Source organism: Cynocephalus volans, chromosome 2, assembly GCF_027409185.1.
Source record: "Cynocephalus volans isolate mCynVol1 chromosome 2, mCynVol1.pri, whole genome shotgun sequence".
In the NCBI taxonomy this organism is placed as follows: Eukaryota; Metazoa; Chordata; class Mammalia; order Dermoptera; family Cynocephalidae; genus Cynocephalus; species Cynocephalus volans.
The window spans coordinates 153,020,457-153,047,569 of NC_084461.1; the positions used below are offsets into that span (position 1 = coordinate 153,020,457).

The 27,113-nt window shown below is 38.1% G+C and overlaps 1 protein-coding gene across 1 annotated transcript in view; it reads right to left on the reverse strand.

Annotated features, from left to right (window-relative positions):
- Positions 1 to 26,880, reverse strand: part of UBTD2 (ubiquitin domain containing 2) — an 83,232-nt gene extending 56,352 nt beyond the window's left edge. Inside the window, exon 1 of the mRNA XM_063087079.1 lies at positions 26,687 to 26,880. Within this exon, the coding sequence (XP_062943149.1) occupies positions 26,687 to 26,756 (70 nt within the window). The 5' untranslated portion in view covers positions 26,757 to 26,880. The remainder of the gene's footprint in view (positions 1 to 26,686) is intronic.
- Between the last annotated feature and the right edge of the window lie 233 nt (positions 26,881 to 27,113).

Below are 27,113 nucleotides of genomic sequence, written 5' to 3' on the forward strand. Positions count from 1 at the left end.
GTGTACTGAGAAAAGATACTTGATATTTCAATATTCTTATTTATTTTGTGGCCTAATGTGGTCAATCCTAAAAAATGTTCCACATGCAGTTGAGAACAGTGTGTATTCTGTACTTGATGGATGAAATGTTCTTTAGGTCTGTTAGGTCCATTGGTCTATAGTGTAGTTTAAGTCCAATGTTTCCTTACTGATTTTCTGCCTGAACAACCTGACCATTGCTGAAAATGAGGTTTTGAATTCCACTACTAATATATTGTAGTCTATCTCATCCTTCAGATCTACTAATACCTGCTTTATACATTAAGGTGCTCCTGTGTTGGGTGCATATATATTCATAATTGTTATATCCTCTTGCTTAATTGATGCCTTTATCACATAATGACCTTATCTCTTTTTACATTTTTTGACTAAATTGTATTTTACCTAAGTATAGTTGTCCTACTCATATTTGGTTTCCATTTGCATGGGATATGTTTTTCATCCCTTCACTTCCAGTCTACCCATTTCCTTACAGGTAGAGTGAGTCTCTTACAGGCAGCATATGGTTGAGTCTTTTTCTTTTTAAAAAATTTTATTCATTCAGCCACTCTAAGTCTTCTGATTGGAGAATGTAATCCATTAACATTCAAGGTAATTAATGCTATGCAAGGATTTATTACTGCCATTTAAAAAAATTGTTTAACAGTTGTTTTGTAAATTCTTTCTTCCTTTGTGGTTAAGTGATTTTCTCTAATGGTATGTTTTTATTCCTTAGTTTTTATATTTTGTGTATCTGCTATAGGTTTTTGCTTTGGGTTACCATGAGGCTTACAAAAAAAAAATCATATAGCTATAATAGATTGCTTTAAGCTGATAACTTAACTCAGATTGCAAAAACAATTCTACACTTTCAATCCCCCCAATTTTGAATTTTTCATGTTACAATTTACATCTTTCTGTACCGTATATGCCTTAACAAATTACTGTAGCTATTATTATTTCAATAGTTTTGTCTTTTAACCTTCATATTAAAGATATCCATGATTTACAGGTCACCATTACAATATTAGAGTACTCCAAATTTGACTGTTGTAGTTACTTTTATCAGTGAGTTTTATACTTTCAGATGTTTTCATGTTACTCATTAGCATCCTTTTCTTTCAGCTTGAAGAACTTCCTTCAGCATTTCTTGTAAGACAGTCTAGTGGTAATTAACACCTTGTTTCTGTTTGTCTGGGAAAGTCTTTATCTCTCCTTCATTTCTGAAGAACAGCTTTGTTGGGTATAGTATTCTTGGTTGGCTGTTTTCCTCCTTTCAACACTTTCAGTATATCCTACTGTCTCTTGACTTGTAAGATTTCTGCTTAAGAAGTCTGACACTAGCTATATTGGTACTCCTTTATACGTTAGTTACTTCTTTTTCTTGTTTTCTGGATCCTCTCTCTCTCTGACTCTTGACAGCTTAACTAATATGTCTTTCAGTAGTCTTGTTTGAATGGAATCTGACTGGAGAACTCTGACCTTCCTGTACCTGGATATTTATTTCTCCCTCCAGGTTTTGGATAGTCTAAGGCTACTATTTCTTTAAATAAGCTTTCTATCCCTCTATCTTTCTCTTCTCCTTCTTTAACTCCTATGACTTGAAACTTTGCTCTTTTGATGCTATCCCATAAATCCAGTAAACCTTCATTTCTATTTATTCTTTTCTTTTTCCTTCTCTGACCATATATTTTCTGGATTGACCAGTTAGCTCAATTGGTTAGAGCTCAGTGTTATAACACCAAGGTCAAGGGCTTAGATCCCTGTACTGGCCAGCCACTTCAAACAATCTATCTTTGAGAAACCAGCTGTCCTGGTAGCTCACTTGGGAGGCCATGGTGCTCGTAACACCAAGGTCATGGGTTTGGATCCCTGTACTGGTCAGTTGGAAAAAAAAAAAAAAAACCAGTGAAATCAAAGAATCTATCTCCAAATTCATAGATTCTTTCTTCTGCATGATCAATTACGTTGCTGATGATTTCTACTGCATTTTTCATTTTAGTCACTTTATTTTTCAGCTCCAGGATTTGTTTGATTTTTTAATTATTTCAGTTTATTAAATTTCTTGTTCTGGTCACTTAGTGTTTTCTTCATCTCATTGAATTGTTTCTCTCTATTTTCTTGAAGTTTGCTGAACTCCCTTAAAACAGTTATTTTGAATCATTTGTCAGGCAGTTCATACATCTCCATTTCTTTAGGGTTGGTCGCTGACACTTTATTTTGTCCCTTTGGTGATTTCATGTTTACCAGATTGTTCTTAATCCTTATGGCTGTGTGTCAATGTCTGTGCATTTGAAGAAGTAGGTACTTACTCCAACATTTGTGGATTGGCTTACTGGGAAAGCTCTTCAACAGTCACCCCATCCAGAGATTTTGGGCAGGCCATCTTGGGTGGTAATAAAGCCTGGGGCTGCTGGGGCTGGTGTGGCACTGTGGACAAATGGTGCACACTGGAGTATAAATGAATAGTTGGGCTGCTACAGCCAGCATAGCACTGGAGCACACCTGAACCATGGGGTGGCTACAGCTGGTATAAACATGGAGCGAGTCAAAAACCTAGGGCCTCCTGCTACCAGCCTGCCACACAGGGCTGTCCAGAGCCCAGTGCTACTGAGGTCAGCTCAGCAGTGGTGCAGGCTGGAGATCTAGTCCACACACAAGCCTGAAGCCTGGGGCTCAGGTCCCACCTGGCACCAAGTTTGGAGGCTTAGTCCAAAGGTATTATCAGCCTATAGTGTGGGGCTGTGGGGATCTCTCTGGTGCTGAGTTTTACTGTGAGTTTTCAGTGCTGGAGTCCAAGGCAAAGTCCTGTGTTCACTTCCCTCTGTTTCCCCAAGCAGACAGTATTCCTCTCTACCCTATGCTCCCTGCAGTTGGGGGAAGAGTGATGTGGGTAATGTAAAACTGTACTTCCTACCCTCTTCAATGTGTCTTTATTGTGCTACAACCAGGTACTACAATCTCCTGTCTGGTCTCTTTTGCTCTTATAAAGGTATTTTCATGCATAGATAGTTGTTCAAACTGATGTTTCTGTGGGGGCATGATCACTGGAGAGACCTATCCTGCCATTTTGCTCTACTCTTCCTGTCTAACATTATTTTAAGTAAAAAAAAAAAAGAAAGAAAAAAAAAGAAAAGAATAAGGAAAAGAAAAAAAAACATGACAAAAAGATGACCTGTGATCTTTTAATATTCCCTTGAATATAGATTTAGGTTCTGAATAACAATTGTAACATTAACCCAAATTTCACTTGAATCTGGACAGAACTAGACCCATTGAGACTTTCCTTAATCACGTCAAAATTCATCAGAAAAAGACATGAATGCTGCTGTAAGTATTTAGAAGACCCTGAAGGAAGTGCTCCCTACTGCTCCAACTGTTGCATCATGGGTAAAGCAGGTAATAGCTTGTCACAAAATGTTGGTTTTTTCAGAAAAAAAAAAAAAAAAAAGCCAGGAAAGAATGCTTACTATGGTCCAGCCACTGTGCAGAGTCCTACCTATATACTGTCCCACTGAATCCTCACAATAATCCTAATTTAATCTCCATCTTAAAAATGAGGAAACTTGAAAAAAATTTTGAGGCATAATTGACTTGGAAACAAACTTAAAGAGATAAACTACCTGAGTAGGGTGGGGGTGGGGAGGAAGATAAAAGAGATGACAATAATATCTATTTCATAGGATTGTTACAAAAATTTCATGAGATAATATTTCTCTAACAATTAGAACAGTGCCTGACACATAAAAAATAATACATAAATGTCTGTTAAACATAAAAAAAAAAAACCACTTAATTTCTCAAAGAGCATACAGCTAAATGGTACAGTAGGGACTCAAATCTAGACTGACTGACTCCAAGGTTCATATTCCTAATCAGAACTATTCTGCCTCATGGCTCTAAGAGATACTTGAATAAATGTTCAACATGGATCTGGACTTTCATCTACCCTCCCAACATGAACCTGCATTATCAATCCATCTGTAAGGTCTCAGGGCTCCATGAGGTTTCAAAGGTATGAACTAGTTCTTAGGATGGCACAGTGAGTTGGCTTGATCTTAAGTAACCAAAGAATGAACTACTTCTCAGGCAGCATATACCAGTTACCTGAAGCATGTTGGTGCCTGTCCTGAGCCCGCTGCCAAAGGAAGTACTGTTTCCCAAGAAAGACACTAGCAGTCCACAAGACTTTATTCAAGGTGATCTCTCCAATCTGAACAGTTTCCTCTGCTTGAGGAATTACAATGTTCATTAAGAGGTTGGAAAAAATGTGGGTAAACACACTTTGCTTGAAGTCATATTCTTTTGCTAAATCCTTCTCCTTTAATGGGTTCTAAGTGCAGTCAAAATCCTCATGCTTTTAAGAACAGATAAGAATCAAAGAGTAGGTTCAACAGAACCTTAAAACATACTGATATTTTGCCTTGTCCAGTTTTGCCACAAAATCCGTAAAGCAGAACTGGGACTCAAATGTCAAATTCTCTCTCTTTACCATGTTATAAAGAAAACGACATCTGATGTAAACAAAAGTAAGAGAAATCCTACTACAAACTGTACTGCCATGGGGTTAGATTCATGGGTAGAGAGAAATCCTGGATGTCACTTAATCCTTTCAAATTGCATCTATGGCTGTCACCATTACAAATTCTAAGTTTTACATTTAGTTAATTTAACTACACTGCTAAGAAGGAAGTGCTACTATAACAGTAGGAAATACTATATTCTGACAAATTGTCTACATAAAAGCCTTGAGAAACTTGCCGATTATTAGCTGGGTACTCTCTTTGCTCTAGTTTACAATGCATTTCCTCAGACTAAGTCCTGGGATACAAATCTCTCACATCATTGTGATGTCAACGTCAACTCTATTAATTCCTACCTTTAAAAATAGATAGCAAGGTCAACTTTAGAAAAAATACTGACAACCCATCTCAGAAAGAAAAGCTAACAATGCCATTTCTATTACACTCCCAAAGCTAGAACATCAGTGAAGTCAAACTCTAGAAGCCTAGCTGCAATGACCTCAATAAGTACTTTATAGTTCTTTGAACATGTGACCCCATTTTTGCGCATGCATGCTCTCTTACACTCTTACATATATGCACACACATCCAGAGTCTGAAAGGATGTACACCAAAATGTTTATGTTTGGCCGTAGGATAAATGTGATTTACTTTTTCTTAAATATACTTTTGACATGTATGATTTTTTTTCACAAAAAGTTTCTAAAAGCTCTAAATGTGACTATAAATACAGTAAGAAAGGATTAGTCCTAAACAAGTTCTCATCCAAAACAGGGAAAGAGAAGAGACTATTCAGTCAATCCTTTGTATCCATGGGTTTTGCATCTGTGGGTTCAACCAACCATGGATAAAAATATTTTTTAAAAAAATTGCATCTGGGGCCAGCCCGTGGCTCACTTGGGAGAATGTGGTGCTGATAACACCAAGTCAAGGGTTAAGATCCCCTTACTGGTCATCTTTAAAAAAAAAAAAAAAAAAATTAAGAAGTTGCATTTGTACACCAAGGTCAAGGGTCCAGATTCCCATATCAGCCAACAACCAAAAAAATAAAAATAAATAAATAAATAAATAATTGCATCTGTACTGAACATGTGCAGACTTTTTTCCCTTGCCACAATTCCCTAAACAGTATAGCGTAACAACTATTTACATAGCATTTACACTGTATTAGGTATTATAAGTAATCTAGAGATGATTTAAAGTATACAGGAAGATGTGCATACATTATATGCAAATACTATGCCATTTTATAACAGCGATTTGAGCATCCAGATTTTGGTATCCATATAAGGTCCTGAAACCAATCCTTCATAGATACTGAAGAATGGCTGTATATAATTAATAATGAATATATACTCAAATAGTATGTATATTGTATGTCTATGTTGTGTGTATGTAGATATGCTATATGCATTATATACATAGCATTGTGTATATGTTTATATATGCGAGAGTACTTCAAAAAGTTCATGGTAAGACTTGCATTATCTTTTAATTCTACTTTTCTACGAAGTTTTTGAAGTACATTTATGTATGTGTATAGCTTTAGATATATAAAAGGAATATATATATATATATTTGATTCCATATATGTATGGAATCAAAGCTTTCATTATTCTCTTTTGTTACCTAGAAGGCAAAAATGATCTTATAAGTGCTCCAGTCTGAACTTTTGGCCAGGTTTAACAATGTTAGAATAAGCTTTTAGACTGTATAAAGAGTAAATACAAAGACATCATTAATCAATATTTTCCTATTTATTAAAATCTTATAGCATTTTTCCCTGAGATTTTGCTACAAAAATAAATATATATATATATTTCCTACTTATAAAATCAGAAGTACTTCTCAGTGGAAACTAAATTTTATTCTACATCTTAATTTTCTTTAATCTCCCTCAAAGTTTTATTTGAACTTTTCTTTCCTACCTCTCTGATAAATGGTGAAACGTCCTACACATAACACTTTTAGTATTCATCCTTATTCCAAACTGAAAAACCTCCTTTTTCACCTATGAAGTGTAAGTTCTGTCCATATTTATTATTCCCTTCTTAAAATGCTTAAGAATCACCTGTTTTAGAAAATTGTTTTTCGGTTATTTGCTTGCCTTATGCAGTTTACACTGTAAGTTCTAATCAGTACATTTAATGTTGGTATACAGAAAACAAAAATACAAACACATACAAGAACCTGTTTTCTACACCATGATTGATCCAGTGTAGAAAGATAGCCTCCTTCTTGCTTCTAAGACTATTACATTTCATTTCATTTAATAACAGATAAGCAATTCTTCCCTTTCTCAGAGCTCTTGTTACAGCTTAAGTGTCTTATTCAATGTATATTCCAGAAGTACTGGGTATCATTTTATTCTTTTTCAATTTCCTTTTCACTGTGTCCTACTTGTTGTATGTCATGGCACATCTCAATTTTTCACTTCAAAATTATCAGAATTTAAAGGGCATATAAACTACTCTGAGTCATTTAGGAAAAGAAAGCATCTGTGACATGATGCAACCATCACAAACCAAGAGCAGCAAAAGGCAGATTCACAGCAGGGCTTATTCAATAGGCCCTGTGTGTTAATTTTCAGCAACACAACAATGACCAAAAGCCCAAAAGCTTTTCAGTAACCGTCAAGTTAAAATTATTATTTCCAGGTAATTGTCCAAGGCAGAAATTGGTGACTGTCAGAAAAAGCACAAGCTATGACAGTGAAACTCTGTATTATGAGACCACTGTAGGTTCCTCCCTCCCCTACCACTTAAGTGAGACAGTTTAGGAGGCAGGAATGTTGCGGTTCCTTTTACCAGCTATAAAGCCAACAGGTGGTTCCAAATGTCCACATGCTGATATGTAAGTATAGAGAGAGAGCACTTTCACCTAATCTCCTTCAAGTTACCCCTTGGGACAATCACCTCTTTAAAATTTGAGATAGATTTTCCAATACTCCACTGACAGTGATTTAAGAGCAATGTCTTAGAAAAACTTAATTAACCTTTCTTCATATTAGGAAGCCTTCCTTTCTTGTACCTTTCGGACCTCAAGAAAACTTGTTTCCCCACACAGTTCAACTGCTAAATTCAAGTCAAGCTTGAGTAAACTGAGTTTTAAGACGAAAGCATCTAGTCTGGAGTAGGAGGCAGAGATAATAATAAGAACGAATAGATATATTCATGAGCAAGATTACCACATTTTTCTATTTGATCCAGCTAGAAAATTAAGATCTTAGCTCAAAATTTGTATTTTGTGAAATGCAACATAATTTGTTGACTAAGATCAAAGACAATTACCCACCCATTTTTTACTGATGTTATCTCCATTTTGGAGTATGAGCACAAGAGTCCTTAAAAACCACTTTCCACTAACTTCAACTCAACTATGTTTACTACCATGAAGGAAAATACTCACATACACTTCTGCTGCAAGTAAAGAAAAGTCAACCCAAAACCCTCACCACCTGTGGAGAGAATACTGAATTAGACAACCAAAGACAGAGTTTACAGTTTGGGCTACTCTTTTTACTACTCATTCAGATCACAACTTTTCTGTGCCTCAGTCTCCTCCCCTATGAAATGGTGACATTAACATCAGTCATTACTAGAGTCGAAGGGTACTTGTAAGAATCAAGCAAATGCATGTGAAGATTCTTTAAAAACCAAATATAACAAAATGTATCACTAACAATCATGGTTCTTCTCACTTATTTGTTAATGATATCTGTGAACCTTAAATGATTAAAAAGCCATTGTTCTAATGACTTCAATAAGATCCACTCATTCAACAAATATTTATTATGTACTCATTACTTACAAACCACTGTGCTGAGATATTTATATGCAATTTCAAGTATGTCACTACATGTATTCAGTGTTTGTTGTGTAAATAACAGAGTCAAGAAGGAAGATTTCAATAAGTAAAGAACAGGACAAAAATTGTGAAATGTATCCACATTACTAAGTACCTCATAATACAAAGCATGTGTTATAAAGTTATGCATACTTGTATACATTATAAAGTTTAAATTATATGAGGGTACTTCAAAAAGTTCATGGAGTGGGCTGGCCAGTTAGCTCAGTTGGTTAGAGTACGGTGTTAGTCAGGGTTCCAATCCCTGCACCAGCCAGCTGCCAACAACAACAACAATAAAAAGTTCAGGGAAGGACTTGTATTATATTTTAGTTCTATTTTTTCACATAATTGTTGGAGTACTCTAGTATATTATATAGTTTAAAGTAATATTTGCAGAGTTGAAAAATAAATTTCCCCCTAAAACACAATATTCTTTATAATATTTATATGGAGGAATGTGGTTTAAAAAAAAACACAAAGAACAAATAGTTCTGACCCCTGAAGTGAAATTAGTCTAAGTAAAGTATTCCAAAGGTTAGTTCCAGCTAATAACTTGTCCTTAGATTTTTACTCTCATCTAACATCCCCTCAAAATGTCTGCTTTAAAAAAAAAAAAATTCAGAGATTCTTAAAGGGTATCTTCTTATTACTTCCTATTACTCCTTATTTAGATAGTAATCAGTTTTAGGCCACACATGAAACCTGGATTTCTGCTTCATTCAATATAAGCAAAGAATCAGCCCAAGGGCAACCTAATGCAATTCCATTGGGCTAGGAGGGTATGATATAATATTTGTATTTTGGTTTTCTATCCACAGTTGCTGGCTTGTTCTAACCTTCCTCTGTCTTTCTGTCTTGGAGTTGGCCATAAGAAATTTTCTGACCTACCTTATCTGATTGTAGGTCATAATACCCTCATTCCAGAATGGGTCCCACCCCATACCCAGGAGGAAGAAATACTACAAAGAAAGGCCTAGAAAAACCTGAATAAACAGGACTTGTAGGTTTCCCCATCCAGTCTGTTAGTGTTAGATTATACCCTTTTCGTACAATCACATTTCTACACAGTTGTCCATGCTTCAATCATGCCTATGTAATGAAGCTTCCATAAAAACCCAAGAGTACAGAGTGTGGAGAGCTTCCAGATAGCTAAACACATGGAGGTTCCTGGAGGGTGGCGCACACAGGAAGGGCATGGAAGCTCTGCATCCTTTTTTCCATACCTTACCCTATGAATCTCTCCATCTGTATCCTTTGTAATACTCTTTAGAATAAATGGGTTGAGGGCTGGCTGGTTAGCTCAGTTGGTTACAGCACTGTATTATAACACCAAGGTCAAGGGTTCGGATCCCTGTATTATTTTGGCCAGTTGCCAAAAAAATAAATACAAGAAATGGGTAAACATAAGTAAATGTTTCCCTGAGTTCTGTAAGCCACTCAAATTAATCAAACCCAAGGAGGGGGTTGTGGGAACCCCAATTTATAGCCAGTCAGAAGCATAAGCAATATAACATATAGCTTACAACTGACATCAGAAGTGGGGGCAGTCTTAGGGACTGATCCCTAAACCTGTAAGATCTGATGTTATCACCAAGCAGATAGTGTGGAAATAGATTTGAATTAGAGGACACCCAGCAGGTGTCTGCTGTAGAATTGATTGCTTGCTGGTGGAGAAAATCACCACACATTTGGTCACAGAGGTCTATCTTCTGTGTTCATGATTGTGCTGTGACAGCAGAGGAAAGACAGCGTGAGTTTGTTTCTTTTTCCTCTCAGTGGGCTATAAACATAATTAACCCTCTGTTCAAATATAAAGCAAATCAGTTACCACTAGGTTTGCTAAGAATGATGTTGAATAAAATAATACACAATTAAATACAAAATAAGTAGGGAGACTTTAACAAGCAAATTAAAGTCCTCCTTTCATGAAATGGGCAAATAAGAATCTATCCCAGAGTTAATTACTGTAAGGAGAGTCTCTAAAGATAATGGGCTTTTGTACAACTAAGGAACCAGTTAGTAAAATAATTCACCCCAAAACCAAATGAAATAATTAAAGCTGAGCAGTAAACTTTTTATTCTTCAAATGATAAAATTGTCACAACTGTCCATTATTTCTCTTATGTATTCAATAAGCAACCATTTACTGCAGATGTACTAGAAACTACACCAGCTACTATGTATAAAGTAAAGAACAAATCAGACAAGGTCCCTGCCCTCAGACAGCTTATAATATTCTGGAGGAAGGAAGAAAGTAAACAAGTAAACAAACATTTTCTAAAAGCAAATAAAAAAATGGGGGGAGGAGTATGCTATTTTTAAGAACTGTAATGCACCACACATCATGCATTTACATTCCAAGTAAAGGGAATAGGACAAAAGCCCTGAAATGGGAAGAAGCTATGTCCTATTCACCAGATGCAGACTTTCCATTGACATCCCTGTGTTTCATCTCAATCTAATCCACTTTTTGTAAGCAACAGTCAGATTTTAACAAACATGGCAGACACCAGATCTCACCTACCAAGTCCTTCTTGGCATCTCATCTGATTCTGTTTCCTCTCTTCATAAGCCACAGCCAAATCTGTCAAACACATTTCATCCACCTGCCCCTTTCCCAAGAAGGACTTCCTGTTTGAACTTCCTCAGGTTAAACATAATACAAGTTTGCTTCAATTACAGGCAAAGAACTGGAAAATTTTCTGCCCAAGAGGGGAAGGAGAAAAGTGAAGCCAGGTGAGATATGTTAGCATTCAATGTAAGCCTAACAGTGCAAATTACATCCCCAGCTTCAAATGGGCTAAGAGGTGAGATTCACATCATAAATAACGAAACTACTTCACTTACAGAGTGTATTATGAAGCCAAAAGTTGCTCTCAAAGAGAAAGACCATCTGAAGGTTTGTTCCTCACCCTTTGGGTCCCTGGCAAAAATCACCTGGGACAGTGGGGGTGAAGGAGAGGAGTAAACAAATTTCCAGAATCTGTAACCTAGACTAGTTGTTAGTATAGCCACAGTCTCCACTTCACTGATCCCTTTGCTATTTTTAATGTTTTATGTTTCCTTCATTTACTCTTAAACAGTTTTCTTAGCATTAAAATTAATCCGTTGGGCCGGCCCATGCCTCACTTGGGAGACTGTGGTGCTGATAACACCAAGGCCGCGAGTTTGAATCCCTATATAGGGATGGCCAGTTAGCTCACTTGGGAGAGTCTGGTACTGACAACACCAAGTCAAGGGTTGGGATCTCCTTACCAGTCATCTTTAAAAAATAATAAAATAAAATAAAATAAAATTGATTCCTTAGAGCATGGTGTTATAATGCCAAGGTCAAGGGTATGGATCCCTGTACCAGCCAGACACCAAAAAATAATTAAATCAATTTGGATAAGATTTTGTTCCTCTAAATTGGGTAAACTCTTAATTAACATAGTATATTCTCTCAGTAATTCTATGAAACTCCAAATATATAATACAATGCCCAACACAGTATACCTATCCTCAGAGTAAGGAAAAATTGATCGAAATTATGTATGTTAAGTAAAGATTTTTCTTAGGAACTCATCATATGATTTTTTTTTTTCTTTTTTTTCTAAAAGATTACCGGTAAGAGGATCTCAACCCTTGACTTGGTGTTGTCAGCACCACACTCTCCCAAGTGAGCTAACCAGCCATCCCTATATAGGGATCTGAACCTGTGGCCTTGGTGTTATCAGCACCACATTCTCTCCCAAGTGAGCCATGGTCCAGCCCCTAACACATCATATGATTTTTAAAACTAGTTCCTAAGTACCCAAGAGGACAAAACAGAGTTACATAAACACGATTCAGATTACTTTGTAAAATATATTTTTGCTGCTTTTAAGAACTGTAATAAAAAGTTCCACAACTGTTAAATTTCAAATTGAAACACCATCATCAGACATGTTAGCTTATGCTGCTGCGTCAAATTGATGATGAAGACTTTGGAATAACGCTTCTCTTGCCATCTCTATGAACATATAAAACTTGGGGAATATCCTGCAAATGTGTTACTGATTGGAAATACCACAGCTCTGCATGGTGCCTTTTGTTAATACCAGCACATATACATCTATGCATGTAAAACTACAAGTGAGCACACTAACACAGTACATCGAAGTCTAAGCTCCATTACATGTCACAGCAATCTCAGATGCATCTGCTCAGTATTTGCTCTCATTATCACAAAGTAAATGAACAGTGCTCAGTGAAAATATAACATAAGTCATAATACTGCATGACATAATGTCAGTGTTTAACTTTTTAGCACAGCTGATAGTACTGGTGATTCAAACTTAAAGAAAAAATCTCCTACTGAACATTATGGGACTCTAAATCATTTATTTTAATTTTTTTGTGGACCAAGACTTTATTGACTCTATACAACCAAAATAAAATAAAAGGAAACCAAATGCTGAGGTTGATATGTTAGCATTCAATGTAAGATATACCTAAAAAAGATTACACTATTTTAGTTTGTATCAACTGATCTCATCCAACATGCCAAAAAACTGAAAAGGTGGGAAGTCAAGTGACTTATTTAAGGTCATAGGTAAAGAGAGGCAGGAGTGGGTAGAACTAATACTCAAGAGTTCTGACTCTCAGATCTTTCCATTACATGGTCCTATTTAACAAATCTCTTGTTCTAGATTTAAGCAAGGCTTCTGTTAGGGTAATATTACTTTCTCTCCAATACCATTATAAAGTCAAAGATATGTTCTATACAAATGTTAATTGAGCCTAAAGCATTACGAAAGAACTAAAGTTTCTGTCCCAGGTCCAATGCAGCTTACGTTCTGAAAAGATAAGCACTGTACAAAAATAATCATAATAGGAGTTGGCCTGTTAGCCCAGTTGGTTAGAGCATGGTGCTGAAAACAGAGGTCCAGGATTCAATCCGTATACCAGCCAGCTGCCAATAAATAAATAAATAATCATGATAGAAGATTTTTTTAAAAAACAGGAGTGGGGAGAAATAAGTATTCTAAGCATAGTACTATGTAAGTTCAGAGGATAGCAAGATTATTTCTAGGTGGAAAAAATGAGTAAAAGGCTCAGATTTGGTCAGTAACAAAAGATTATCCCAGTGTTGGAAGATAGCAAAAGAGAGCTGGGAAGAGTGTAGATTCACTATAGCCTGGAAAATAGTTAAATCATCATCCTCTGTTGGAATGAAATCAACCTAATTTCCTGTTTAAGGAAAAACACAGAGGCTAGAGGCACACATTAAATGATACCACAATGCAACACTCAGACAAATCCAAGTTATGGCACATTCTACAAGACTCTTTAAAAAGTCAGTCATAGGGAAGAAAATGGGAAGGAGTTGTTCTAGATTTAAAAAGATTGAAGGCACAAACAAATGCAATGTCTAAATGCTGACAAGATCTAATTTGAAAAAAAAACAGCTATAAACGACATTGTTAGGACAACTGGGGGATTCTGATTATGGACTAGATCTCAGAGGACATGAAGAAATAATCTTCTTAGGAGTGATAATGGTTTTGTGGTTATGCTGGAGAACAGCTTTATTTATCAGAGATACATGTTGAAGTGTCATGATGTCCATACTCACTTTAAAAAAGATAAGCAAAAAATATATATATATACACACACACACACACAATAAATAAAGGAAATAGGACAAAATATCATTGTTTAGTCTAAGTGATGGGTACTCAAGAGTACTAAAGTCTTCAACTTCTCAATATGTTTGAAAATTATCATTAAAAAGGTTTTAAAAAAAGAATTAGATGTAATCTTGCTAAAGAAGATCTAATCCATTCACTCCTTTCAAAAATGGAAGAAACTAATCCCAAAATACCATAGCTAATGCAGGCTTCTTCTCATAACAAGATTAAAACCCAAGCAAGTCTACAGAATCTTAGCCCAAACTGTTTCCATATGCCAGAAAACTGAGACCTAAGAGACATGGACTGATCTGAAACAAACATACACATAACATGTGCATGTAAAAAAGTTAAGCACATTTCTTATGCTTAATCTGTGATAATACAATTAAAATTATAAAATAAAAATCTGTTAGACTATAACAACCTAGTATAGCAGAATTTTGTATAAAATAACCATGTAACATGGGAATTAGTTTGTTAGAAGTATAAAAAACAAAAAATTTTTAAACCACTTAACTACTATTACCTGTAATGTTGTTTCACAACTTGGTCTACTGATTATGGCAATTATGCCTTCCCAAATCTGACATCACACCTTAATAACTTCTCATTTCACCTATTCCCTTCAACTAGGTTCTTAACAATCCCCTGAAATGCCATGTTTTTTCATATCTTTGTACATGTAATCTCCTCCGCACACAGAACGCCCTTCTGCCTTTTTTCATCTCCTTTTTATACCACCTCTTCAGAGAAGCTTTCTGATCCTGCTCCCCACTACTCCTTGAACTTTCATAATACTGTTTTCAATGCCATAGAGACTTCTAAAATTTTACCTAATTATTTAAATGTATGATTCCTCCAGTAGACTGTAAGCTACTTGATATCACAAAGCAGGCCTTATTTATCTCTCTAATTACAGCTGGCTTCAAGAGCTAGGAGTTAGAATAATGGAGTCTGGCTATTTTTAAAGTCTCAGGAAGAAGCATCTTAATTCACCTAAGAATAAACTATTTGCCCTGAGTTGGAGGCAGATTCATAACTAAATGAACTGGACTATTTGTTACTCTGCACTTTTGATATTCTTGTCACATGGTTCACAAGCATGGAAACTATCTGAACCAATGCAAAGAAGTAGTCTGACCTTGCTTATACCTAAAAGCCAATTATAATAAATCCAAAAAATTATCTAAAGATTTTCTTGAGGGTAAGCACTCAATCAGAAAAGCCCAAAAATCACTAATTCGTTACTTAGTCAAATCTTCAGCAAATGTTTATCATTAAGACCTCATGCTCAAGTAAAATTTATTTAAATGACTTTCACATATAAATACTATAATTTTTCTTAGATGTCTAACTTCAAGAGAAATTCCATTTCTGAAAACAGAAAGCTATAACAGAAACTTCTGAAAGTTTCATTGCAAACATGCAAAATTATGGCATTATGACACCCAGTGTATTTAACCTCTCAGCTTAATACATGGATTTATTAAAAAACAAAATTGATTTTTGCTGACTGCAAATCAAAGTGGCTGATGCAAGCCAAATACATGCTGATTGCTCTTGGCAATACAAACGCATCTTTAAGTTCATACGCGTTAGTGAAGTCTCATCCTATGGTCCTTGAACTACGAGTGAATCATGAGGAGCTTGCTGGTAGCTTAGTGCTACCCAGTAAGTAGAAGCAGAAAGCTGGGAAGGACAGTGAGGGGCAGCGGGAAGAATCAGGTGCAATGGTTCACCAAATGAAGATAAACCATTCAGGTGGTCTGCAGCAAGGAAAAATGAGAGAATCACTAAATCAGCCAATTGATCATCATGTCCAATTATTTTGATCATGTTCCTCAACGTAAATCAATCTAATGCTTTCTTACAACAAAGTAAGAATGTGTTTTGGCCAAAATCTACAAAAGATATAACTAATTCATTAATGGAAAGGCAAAAATTTATTTTTACTAGTGATTAACACTAAATAATCATTCTCATTAGAAGTACTACAGGTTGAGCATCCCAAATCTGAAAATCCAAAACCCAAAGTGCTCCAAAACTGAAACTTTTTGAGTGCCAAAATGACATTCGAAGGAAATACTCATTGGAGCATTTTGGATTTCAGATTAGGAATGATCAACTGGTGCTTAACTGGTTAAATATAATGCCAATACTCCAAAAAAATCCAAAATCGGAAAGAATTCTGGTCCCAGCCATTTCAAATAAGGGATACTTAACCTGTACTAGCAAGGTACTGCCAAAGCTTTGCATTTAAGAAAATCAGATTTAAAAATAAAATCCATCCATTAAAATCTGTCCAAAAGAAAGAGAGGTGTTGTAGACTAGGGCTATCAAAAGTCAGAGAAATGAAGATTCCTATCACTTCTAATGGATTAAATCTTCTGCCCATAGCATATAATAGCTAATTATATACATATTACAAATATATATAATTATATATATTATATAGTGCTAATAACTGATTCCTAAATAAATTAAAATTAGAATAGGAAAAAATGGCCTCATTTAATATCCACTGCAAGAATCTTCTTTAAAAACACCTTCCAACATAAATTCCAAGAGTATTTTGACTTGGATTTCAACAATGTATTTGATAGAAAGTTGAAAATAAAGTGGGACTAGCCCAATGGAAGGTAGATGATTAGACTGCAGCTACAATAACTCATGTCAATTTTTAATGTAAGCTCTAATACTAAATCTCTTCTCAAAGAGGATTCAGTTTTCCCTATATCCAATGTTTTCCAACTAGCTTCCTTGACCTATGTATATTCAGTTCCCATACCTGCCAGACCTGCCCACCCACAGTACCACTGTATTTCCAACCTACACCTTCTTGCTGCCCATTTTCCTTTTGGTCCTCTCCCCACAACTCCATTCCTCCTAGTAAAATCAGCCACCCTCTGCTTAACATCAAGTAAATCCACTCTATTTCACAGTATGAGTCTCTTTCCAAAGTGGTATGAAATTTTATGCACCCCTTTCATAAAGCCCCAGGGCTCATCAACCCAGAAAATATGAAGGACTTTTATTTCCACTATCACATTTGGGATAAAAGAAGGAGACTAAATTTTCAGTCTATCTCATGCTCAATTTTGCTTCATTCCTATTATACAGGCAAAACCCAAAGAATAGAAGCATAAGAAAATTCAATGAACCACCCAGTTAGATAATGTATGAAAGTAATGTATGGGACACTAAAAATACATACGGAAAAGGTGTGCATGATATTATTCTTGGTGAAAAAATTCTTATAAAGAATGCCTTTATCCTGAATCATACCAATCGCAAAAGGGCTATTTGTATATTCTAGGGCTGGATGCCCAAGAAGTGAGTCTGCCTTGTTTTAGGATGTGAGTAACAAATTCTAGTACAACTAGAATTTCTGCAAACACAACTAGAATGAAAAGTTGCTGAACCAAATTGTTTTCTAAAATTATAAGAATGATACATTCAAATACAATCAGATATCAGTTTCACTAGCAGAGAAACTTAATTTTCCTGTTTCCCAATAATTCAACAAAATTCAGCATAGTAAGTACCTACTATATGTCAGGCCCTGATTTGAGGTAATTTCTCTCATTTTGCCATCTTTAGTGAAACTCTCATGACTCAATTCTTAGCACTTTCCTTCTCTTTCACTTACTTACAGCAGTTACTGACTTTTTTACCTTCAGTCAACCTCCCCCAGCCAATTCCAAAATCCACATTCATAATCCTGAACATCTGAGTTCCATATTTAAACTTCTGTACCACCCTAAATGACATCTCCACTTAAAATTTCTTCTGTCATCTATACCTTAACATACGGAATGTCGAATTAGGGCTTTCCCAAGATAGCTTTCTTATTCCCCAAAACCTGACATGCCACCTCTATATTCCTGGTCACCCAGGTTCACAAACGTGGAATTATTTTACTTCTCTTTCTCTTCTGTTTCCCTCCATCCAATAAATCAACAACTTGTGCCTTTTTTTCCCCCTTTATCTGTTCTTCATTCTAGTTTCTTCCCACTATAAGCAATCCTATACTATAGTGCTTCTCAACTTTGAGAATCTTGTTAAAATGCAGTTTCTGATTCAGTAGGTCTGGGAAGAGGCCTGAACTTCTGCATTTCTAACATGCTACCCGGTGAAGCCAACGCTGCTTGTCCAGGGACCAAACTGTTTGAGAAGCAAAATGTTAGATTGCAAACTCCTTTGAGAGCAGAGACATTTTTTTTCCTCCTGTTGTAATCCCAGAAACTAGTACATAATAGTGGTTCAACTAATATTTAGTGAATGATTACACAGCAGTCAGTATACTCTTTTCAGCAGATGTTAGATGATGAGCCCTTTTCCTCAAAAGTACATGGTAGTATTCTACTCACTACCTGTCTAGTTGCTCCATCATGTCCTATTATACACACTGTTCCAGCATAGGCAGCCACCTTACTAACCACTACCTAATGTGTGTATTATTTACAACCACTTTCAAGACTTAGTTCATAATCATTCCTCCAACTGGTATATTCTCTCTACCAGTCTATGAAGAACATGTCTTTTAAAAACCAGCTTATCCTGATCACTTTTAAATAGCTTTTCTGACCAACCCCATGCTGCTGAAATCGCCGTTTTCCTTTATTCCCTCAGCATTTGCACAGTTAAGCTATTAGCTGTTTATACAGTGTTTTACAGTTGTTCCATATGTACATATTATGCTTTCCTAAAAAACAAGTTTGACATACTCAAGAAACAGGATCATGATTCCTCTTATGGGAAACACAGAGACCAACACAATGCTGGGCGTACTGTGGGTACTCAATACTTGTTGGTTGTAAAATGCTTCCCCAGAAAATACAAACATCATCTCTTGATTAAGAAGATGAAGTGGGTTCATGGACTATCTTTGTCAACTTTTAAAAACCGATTTCACTGCTAATAACCTTTCACCGTATCACACTGAAAATAAACTTAAAACAGTTTTCTATTCTTAATTGAGAACACAAATGTTAGTTATCAGATTTGTGAATTATTGGTTACAGATCTATTCTTTATCCACCAGTGAAGGGTTAGTTATATATACATTTAAAACTGAAACTAGAAGTACAGGCAACAAGAGAAAAACAGTAGATAAATTGGACTTTATTAAAATTACAAACTTATGCAAAGGACACCATCAAGAGAATGAAAAGACAATCCACAGAATGAGAGAAAATATTTGTGTGTCATATATCTGATAACGGTTTAATATCCAGAATATATAAAGAACTACTAAAACTCAAAAAAAAAAAATCCAAACCCAATTTAAAAATGGGCAAAGGACTTCAGTAGACATTTCTCCAAAGAAATACAGTGTAAATTGTCATCAAACATATGAAAAGATGCTTAACACCACTACTCGTTAGGGAAATGCAAATCAAAACCACAATGAGATCATACTTCATATCCGCCAGAATTAATATAATTTAAAAACTGGCAAATCAGAAATGTTGGCGAAGATGTGGAGAAATTGGAACCCTCCTGCACTGCTGGTGGAAATGTAAAATGGTGCAGCCACCATGGAAAAGTTTGGCAATTCCTCAAAAAGGTAAACATACAGTTACTATATGACCCATCAATTACACAACTTAGGTACATAGCCAAAAGAACTGAAAACAGGGATTCAAAACAGGTATTTGTACACCAAAGTTCACAGCTGCAGTATTTACACCAAAATGTGGAAACCAACCAAAATGCCCATCAACAGATGAATGGTGATGGAGTTTGGATGTGTTGTCTCCTCCAAAACTAATGTGGAAATTTGATCCCCAGTGTGACAGTGTTGGAAACTGATTGAGTCATGGGGGTGGATCACTCATGAATGGATTAATGCTCTCCCTGGGGGAGGGGAGATTAACGAGTGAGTTCTCACTCTATTAGTTCCCGTGAGAGTTGGTTGTTTAATAGACCCTGGCACCTCCTCTCTCTCTCTTGCTTCCTCTCACCATGTGATCTACTTGTACCTGCTGGCAGCCTGCCACTTTCTGCCATGAGTAGAAGCAGCCTGAGGCCCATGCCAGATGCAGCTGTCCCAGAATCGTAAGCCAAATAAACCTCTTTTCCTTATAAATTACCCAGTCTCAGGTATTTCTGTCATAGCAACACAAAACAGACTAAAATAGAAAATTGGTACCAGAGAAGTAGGGTGTTGCTTTTAACAAATACTTGAAAATGTGGAAGCGGCTCTGGAACTGGGTGTTAGGCAAAGGTTGGAGGAGTCTGGAGGACTTGGAAGAAGATAAAAAGACGAGGGAAAGTTTGGAATGTCTTAGAGACTGGTTACATGGTGGTGAGCAGAATGCTGATAGAAATATGGCCAGTAAAGACCATTCTAAGGATGTCTCAGATAGAAATCAGAAGATTATCAGAAATTGGGGCAAAGATCACCCTTGCTATGAATTGACAAGGAATTTGGCTGCATTGTGTCCATGCTGATGGATTTTGTGGGAGTTGGAACTTAGGAGTTGTGAATTAGAGTATCTGGCAGAAGAATTTTCTAAGCAGCAAAGTATTAAGGAAGCTGCATGGCTACTTGCAACAGCCTACTCTGAGTTATGGTGGCAAAGGCATGATATAAAGCCAGAATTTAAAACTGAAGCAAAGCATAAAGATTTGGAAAGTTTGCAGCCTGGCCACATGGTAGAGAAGCAGAGAGCATGCAATGGTGCGGCCCAGCGACCATTAGCTAAGAAGATTAATACAAAAGAAAGGGATTATCAAGAGAAGGGGGGGGCCGAGCCCATGGCGCACTCGGTAGAGTGCTGCGCTGGGAGCGCGGCGACGCTCCCGCCGTGGGTTCAGATCCTATATAGGAATGACCAGTGCACTCACTGGCTGAGTGCCGGTCACGGGGAAAAAAAAAAAAAAAAAAAAAGAAGGGGGGAAAGGCCCTGAGGGCATTGCAGAAGCCTCTGGGACCAACCCTTCCATTTCAGTCCCAAAGACTTAGGGAGACAGGCCTGAGGCACCCTAAAAAAGCTCACTGCTCAGAGCCACCTTGGGATGCTGCTCCCACACCAGCACCCCAGCTGCTTTGGCAGCTCCAGCTATGGTTAAATTGGCCCTAGGTGTGGCTAGACATGCAGCTTTGGAAAATATAAGCCGGAAGCCTTGGCAGCATCCACATGGTGTTAGGACTGTGGGCTCCCAGAATGCCAGAGCTGTGAAGGTTTGGGAGCCTCCACTCTGATTTCAGAGGATGTATGGAAAAGTCTGGGGGCCCAGGAAGAGGATCTGTCGCAGGGGTGGAGCCACTGCAGAGAACCTTCACTAGAGCAATGCCAAGTGGAAACATGGGGTCGGAGTTGCGGCAGAGAAACCCCATCAGCGCCATGTCTACTGGAGCTGTGAGAGCAGGACCACCATGGAAACCCCAGACCTGTGGAGCTACCAGTACGCAACGTCAACCTGCGAGTTGAAGCATCACCTGAGACCAGGAAAGCCACAGAAGCAGAGCCACCCAAGGACTTGGGGACCCAACCCCCACACCAGCATGCAGAGGAGGTTGAACATGGAGTCAAGGTACCTGATTCACCAGCTTTAAGATTTAATGCCTGCCCTGCTGGGTTTTGGATTTGTTTGGGACCTGTTACCACTTTCTTTTGGCCTATTTCTCCCTTTTGGGATGGGAATATGTACCCTAAGTTTGTCCCACCATTGTATCTTGGAAGTAGATAATTGGTATTGATTTCACAGATGGGACTTTGAACCTTGGACTTTTGAGTTGAAACAAGTTAAGACTTTGGGGATGAAATGAATGCATTTACATGTGAAAAGGACATGAGTTTTGGGGGGCCAGGGGCACAATGTAGTGGATTGAATTGTGTCCCCGCAAACTCCCTGAAGCTTGAATTGTGTCCCCCAAGTTTTATGTATTAGAAACTTGGCCCCCACTGTGACTGTTAAGAGAGTGGGAAATCCTATTATGGTACCTGAAAGGTGGAGGCTTGAAGAGGTGATTGGGTTGTAGGACCCTGCACTAGTGAATGGATTAAAAATGGTGGTCAGGGTGTGGTTCTGAGGGCTTTAAAAGAAGAGAGAAGAGTCTCTCTCTCTCTGCTTCCATCATCTTGTAATGTGAGACCCCTGGGTCACTGTCGCCACCAACAGATGGACTTTGGACTTCCCAGCCACAGAAACTGTAAGCAATAAATTTCATTGTTTTTATAAATCACCCTGTTCCAGGTAATTTTGTTATAAGTAATGGAAATGGACTGATACAAATGGATAAATAAAGTATGGTATATACAAGAGTATTTCAAAAAGTTGGTGGAAAAATAGAACTGAAAGATAATACAAATCTCTCCATGAACTTTTTGAAATATTCTTGTACATACAATGGAATTTTATTTAACCATAAAAAGGATTAAGTACTGCTACATGCTACAACAGGATGAAATGGGAAGACATTATGCTAAGTGAAATATGTCACAAATAAAAAGACAAATATTATATAATTCAACTTTTATGAAACATCTAGAATAGGCAAATTTATATAGACAAAAAGTAGATTAATGTTTACCAGGAGTTGGGAGGAGGGGGAAGTACAGAGATAATGCTTAATAAACCCATAGTTTGGACTGATGAAAAATTTTGGAAATATATAGTGGTGATGGTTTTATAACCTTGTGAATATAATTAATGCCACTTAATTATGCACTTTAAAAAGGTTAAAATGTCAAATTTTACGTAATATGTTTCACCACAATTAAAAAAAAATAAACTAGAAAACAAGAGAATGAAACTTACATTCTTTATTATAGCCCTGGGTTTAGTTCTGACTGCCATTTATAAGGTATATGATTAAGCGTGTTATTTAATTCCTCTGAGCTTCAATCCTTTGTCTATGAAACAGAGATGATATTTATCTCACAGGTCTGTTGAGGACTAAATGAGAGAACTTAATCACTTAGCACAGGACCTATTATGTAATAAATACTGGATAAATGGTAGATATTATTCAAAAACCATTGTTACTCATCGAGTAGGTGTCTGTAAGATTGCTATAAATGGATATATGAAAGAACTCCATGACGTTCCCAAGACATTCTGAAATAAAAACTAAAGAAATGAACATCCAGCATTCAGAGTTATCCTCCTATAAACCTGGAAACTCATGACCACCAGGATCAGTTCTCTGGAGATATAACTGAATGTATATAGTAAATGACACACTCAGAAAGTGCGAACTTACTCTGTACATCACTTTCATTAAAGAGATGAACAAAGAAAAGAAACTTGTTGGCTGTCTTCAACTAATGTAATTTTATTGAGTTTTTTCCCCCACGTATTTCTTATTTTAAAAAATCATAAAGGATAATTTCGTAGTAAATGCCACGGGCTAAATCCTTGTCTACAGGTCCTAAGTGCCAACACCAGCATCACAATGTCATCATAATAGGGTGGAGAGCCATACAGAATATGCTGTCTAAAAATGTCAAAACAATGAGAAATTCTAGGAGCATGGAAACTTGGAGAGAATTGTTAAATAATCTTGCATAACTTCTATGATATACCTGTCTATTAAAATTAGGCATTTAGGGCCGAGCCCGTGGCACACTCGGTAGAGTGCTGCGCTGGGAGCGCGGCGACGCTCCCGCCGCGGGTTCGGATCCTATATAGGAATGACCGGTGCACTCACTGGCTGAGTGCCGGTCATGAAAAAACGACAAAAAAAAACATTAGGCATTTAAAAACAACAGTCTAAGTAGGTGAAATCCAAAAATGAATTCTAGGCAAGGATTGCCAGATGAAGATACTAAAACAATTCCAAAACAATAGGTAACACAAATCTTACAATGTGAATTAAGCCACTTCCATATTCTACAGTCTCTTGCAAAAATTTCCCAAATTCCTTCAAAAAAGTAATTCATCTAAGAAAGCTTTTCTTAGGGCCAGCCTGTGGCTCACTCGGGAGAGTGCGGTGCTGATAACACCAAGGCCATGGGTTCGGATTCTATATAGTGATGGCCGGTTGGCTCACTGCTGAGCATGGTGCTGACAACACCAAGCTGAGGGTTGAGATCCCCTTACTGGTCATCTTTATATAGGATTTTTGTTTAAAAAAAAAAAAAAAATAGAAAGCTTTTCTTAATACACACACAATTATTTGCATACATAAGAGATGGATCCAGAAGGAAAGTACAGGATCTCAAATGGCCAATTTTTTTTCTTTAAAATCACTTTTCTACTGGTATTTAGAAAGGGTCCAGCCATTCTAAAATGGTTGTTTGCACAACATTGTGAATGTAATTAAATGTCATGAAAAGCATCTAAGACTATTTTACTCCATATTGATAAAAGAATTTTTATAAGCCAATATATCCAGATTAAAACTACTAATCATCACCGTATGTTTGAAAAGCTAAGGATCTGTGCCAACACCCTTAGGAAAAAGTCTTTTCCTTCCCAACAAAAATCTATTTAATAAGCAAGAACTCTTTAATATGTTAACCTGAAACACAAACCTGAGCTAATTTCATTAAACCACAATTAACTCTTAACTACCTTGACAATAATGGAGAATAAAGGCATCCATCGGGCCAGCCCGTGGCTCACTCAGGAGAGTGTGGTGCTGATAACACCAAGGCCACGGGTTCGGATCCCATATAGGGATGGCCGGTTAGCTCACTGGGGTGAGCGTGGTGCTGACAACACCAAGTCAAGGGTTAAGATCCCCTTACCGGTCATCTTTAAAAAATAAAAAAATAAAGGCATCCATAATTAAATTCTAGAAATAATCCTTTTACCCCACACAGCCCCTTTCCCCACACCAGTTACATCAGGGCCATGCCCTCTCTTCAGGAGAAAATGAAGAAGTTTGGTCACTGATGTCCCTTTTTCTAAACTTTGCTTTGGAGAAGTATAGCACAGCTTATGGTCCAGAGAACTCAGTCCTCAAAGAAACTGATACTATAGCTATGTAATTGGATATCACTGGTAATAAATTACCCAAAACTAAGATTTCATGCTTTTAAAAGTCCATACTAATAATGCCTGGCCGGTCGTAAGTCACACTACCAAAAGGCTTAAATAAATTGGTTCAGGTTTATTTCGGAGAAGACAAAAATATTTAGTACAATTTTAAAACGAGTGTAAAAACATTTATTTAAAACTAAACACTATCTACACAAGTACTAATATACTTCAGTATGGTCACCTTGATAAAAGGAAGAAATCATTTTGACCCTCAATTTGACTTTAACCCAAGGCTGTTTTAAATCATGCCCTTTTTATCTGCTTTGTTGTCAATGAGAATCTCGTTAATATGCCAACAAGTAATAATGGCTATGACATGAAATGCACCACCGACTTTTTCAAGATAACCTTACTGAGCTGTCAAATTATTTGCCCATGATTTAATCATACCGAATGCCCAAGTTTATTGAAGTGGCATAGTTAAACATCACGTAATTCAGGAAATCCATCAGCCAAAAGTTAGGTGTACATGGTTTACAGGCATAGCTTAAGTGACAGGGCAAGCAACTGGTCCAAATGTTTGTATGCTAAGAAAAAGTTGTAAACCGTCTCATATCCAAATAACTTATAATTAAAAACAAAAACAAACAAAAAAAACCTTGTAGTTTAGGAACTCACAAATATGCTTCATATTTTGAGGTATCTAACATTACTAACACTAGGTCAGAACCAAACCAACACTGTCATCTTTGCTATTCCTAGAAGGTGTTTCTTAACTAAAACATTCTAGCCTCTACGCATTTTACAGGGCGGACTCAGGTAAAGGTAGAATTAATTTTATTATTATACTGCCATACTGCAACTAGTGCTGATTGAATTAAAATACCTCTCCTCAGCACACTGCTATTTACTATAAAGTAGAAATGCGTTCCGTGTTAGAAAACTTTTGAAGTACTGATCCTACTGGGCTAATAAGTCAGAGTGATGCATTTGTACTTTTACCCTACACATTTTCCTTTTACGTAAGATGGATCGGAATCTGAGTAGCCCACCCCTAAAGCACACCGGCCCAACACCCCAGGCAGTTGCAAGAAGCCACGTTTTACTAGGGTAGACCGTTTCCCCTCCCCTCCTTAATATGCCTGTGGCCACTTGAGACTTCTCCAGCCGAGCTCCAGAAACTCGCAGGTTTAAATGGCCAAACTGGAACCAACCAGGGCAGCTGTCATCTGAAACTCAGGAAAGCTGAGACCAGCCAACTCTGCTGAACAAGGAAGGGTGCGGAGAGATGTGGCGGGGCCCGTCGGAGGGAACGCATTAGGCTCCCTCCCCCCGCCATCAATTCGCTTTTCTGCAACCCCAGCGCCGCCATCCTGTTCCTGAATAATTAAACGGACTGGAGAGGGAGTGAGGTGGCCAGAAGGGCAGTTCGGGTTCTAGTTTCCCGAGCCGAGGCGGTGCGGTCTGCGAGGCCGAGGACTATGTCCCCGGAGCGCAGAGGACTTTTCTCCGCGGCTAGGGAGGGAAGAGGCGATCCCCACGGCCGGCTGGTCAGCCGGAAGAGGAGCGCGGGGAGAGACGTGGAGAAGGGGATGACAAAGGGGCGCAGGGGCCCGGCCGCGCGGCCCGCGGGGGGTCGGGACAGGTGGCCGGGCCTGGCCGGGAACAATGGGGGGCCGAGGCTGCCCCCTGGCGCTCACCTACCTCCGGTGCCCTCCGAGTTCTCGTTGAGGCTGCCCGAAGAGTCGTGCTGGGCGCCCACACACCCGCCCATGAGGGCCCCCGGCGCCTCGTCCGCCACCTCCGGGTGCTCGTCCGGGCCCGCCGCCGCTTCAGCCTCCTCAGGCGCCGCTGCCGAGCTCCGGACAAACGCACCGCTCCGCTCGCCTGCCGCGGCCCAGCCCCCGCCCCCTGCCGCTCCACCCACCGCCTTGGCTCGGCCCCTTCCTCCGCGCCCACTTCTACCTCAGCCCCCGGGCCGCCCGCCCGACAGGCCTGGCCCGCGCGCCGCCCTCGCCTCCGGCTCGGCCCCGCCAGGCCGGGGCTGGCCCATCCCGGGCCGGCTGCTGCGCCCGCCTCGCCCCCTCACAGCCCCGCGCAGCCGCGTTCAGGCGAGACCCGCACCAGCGCC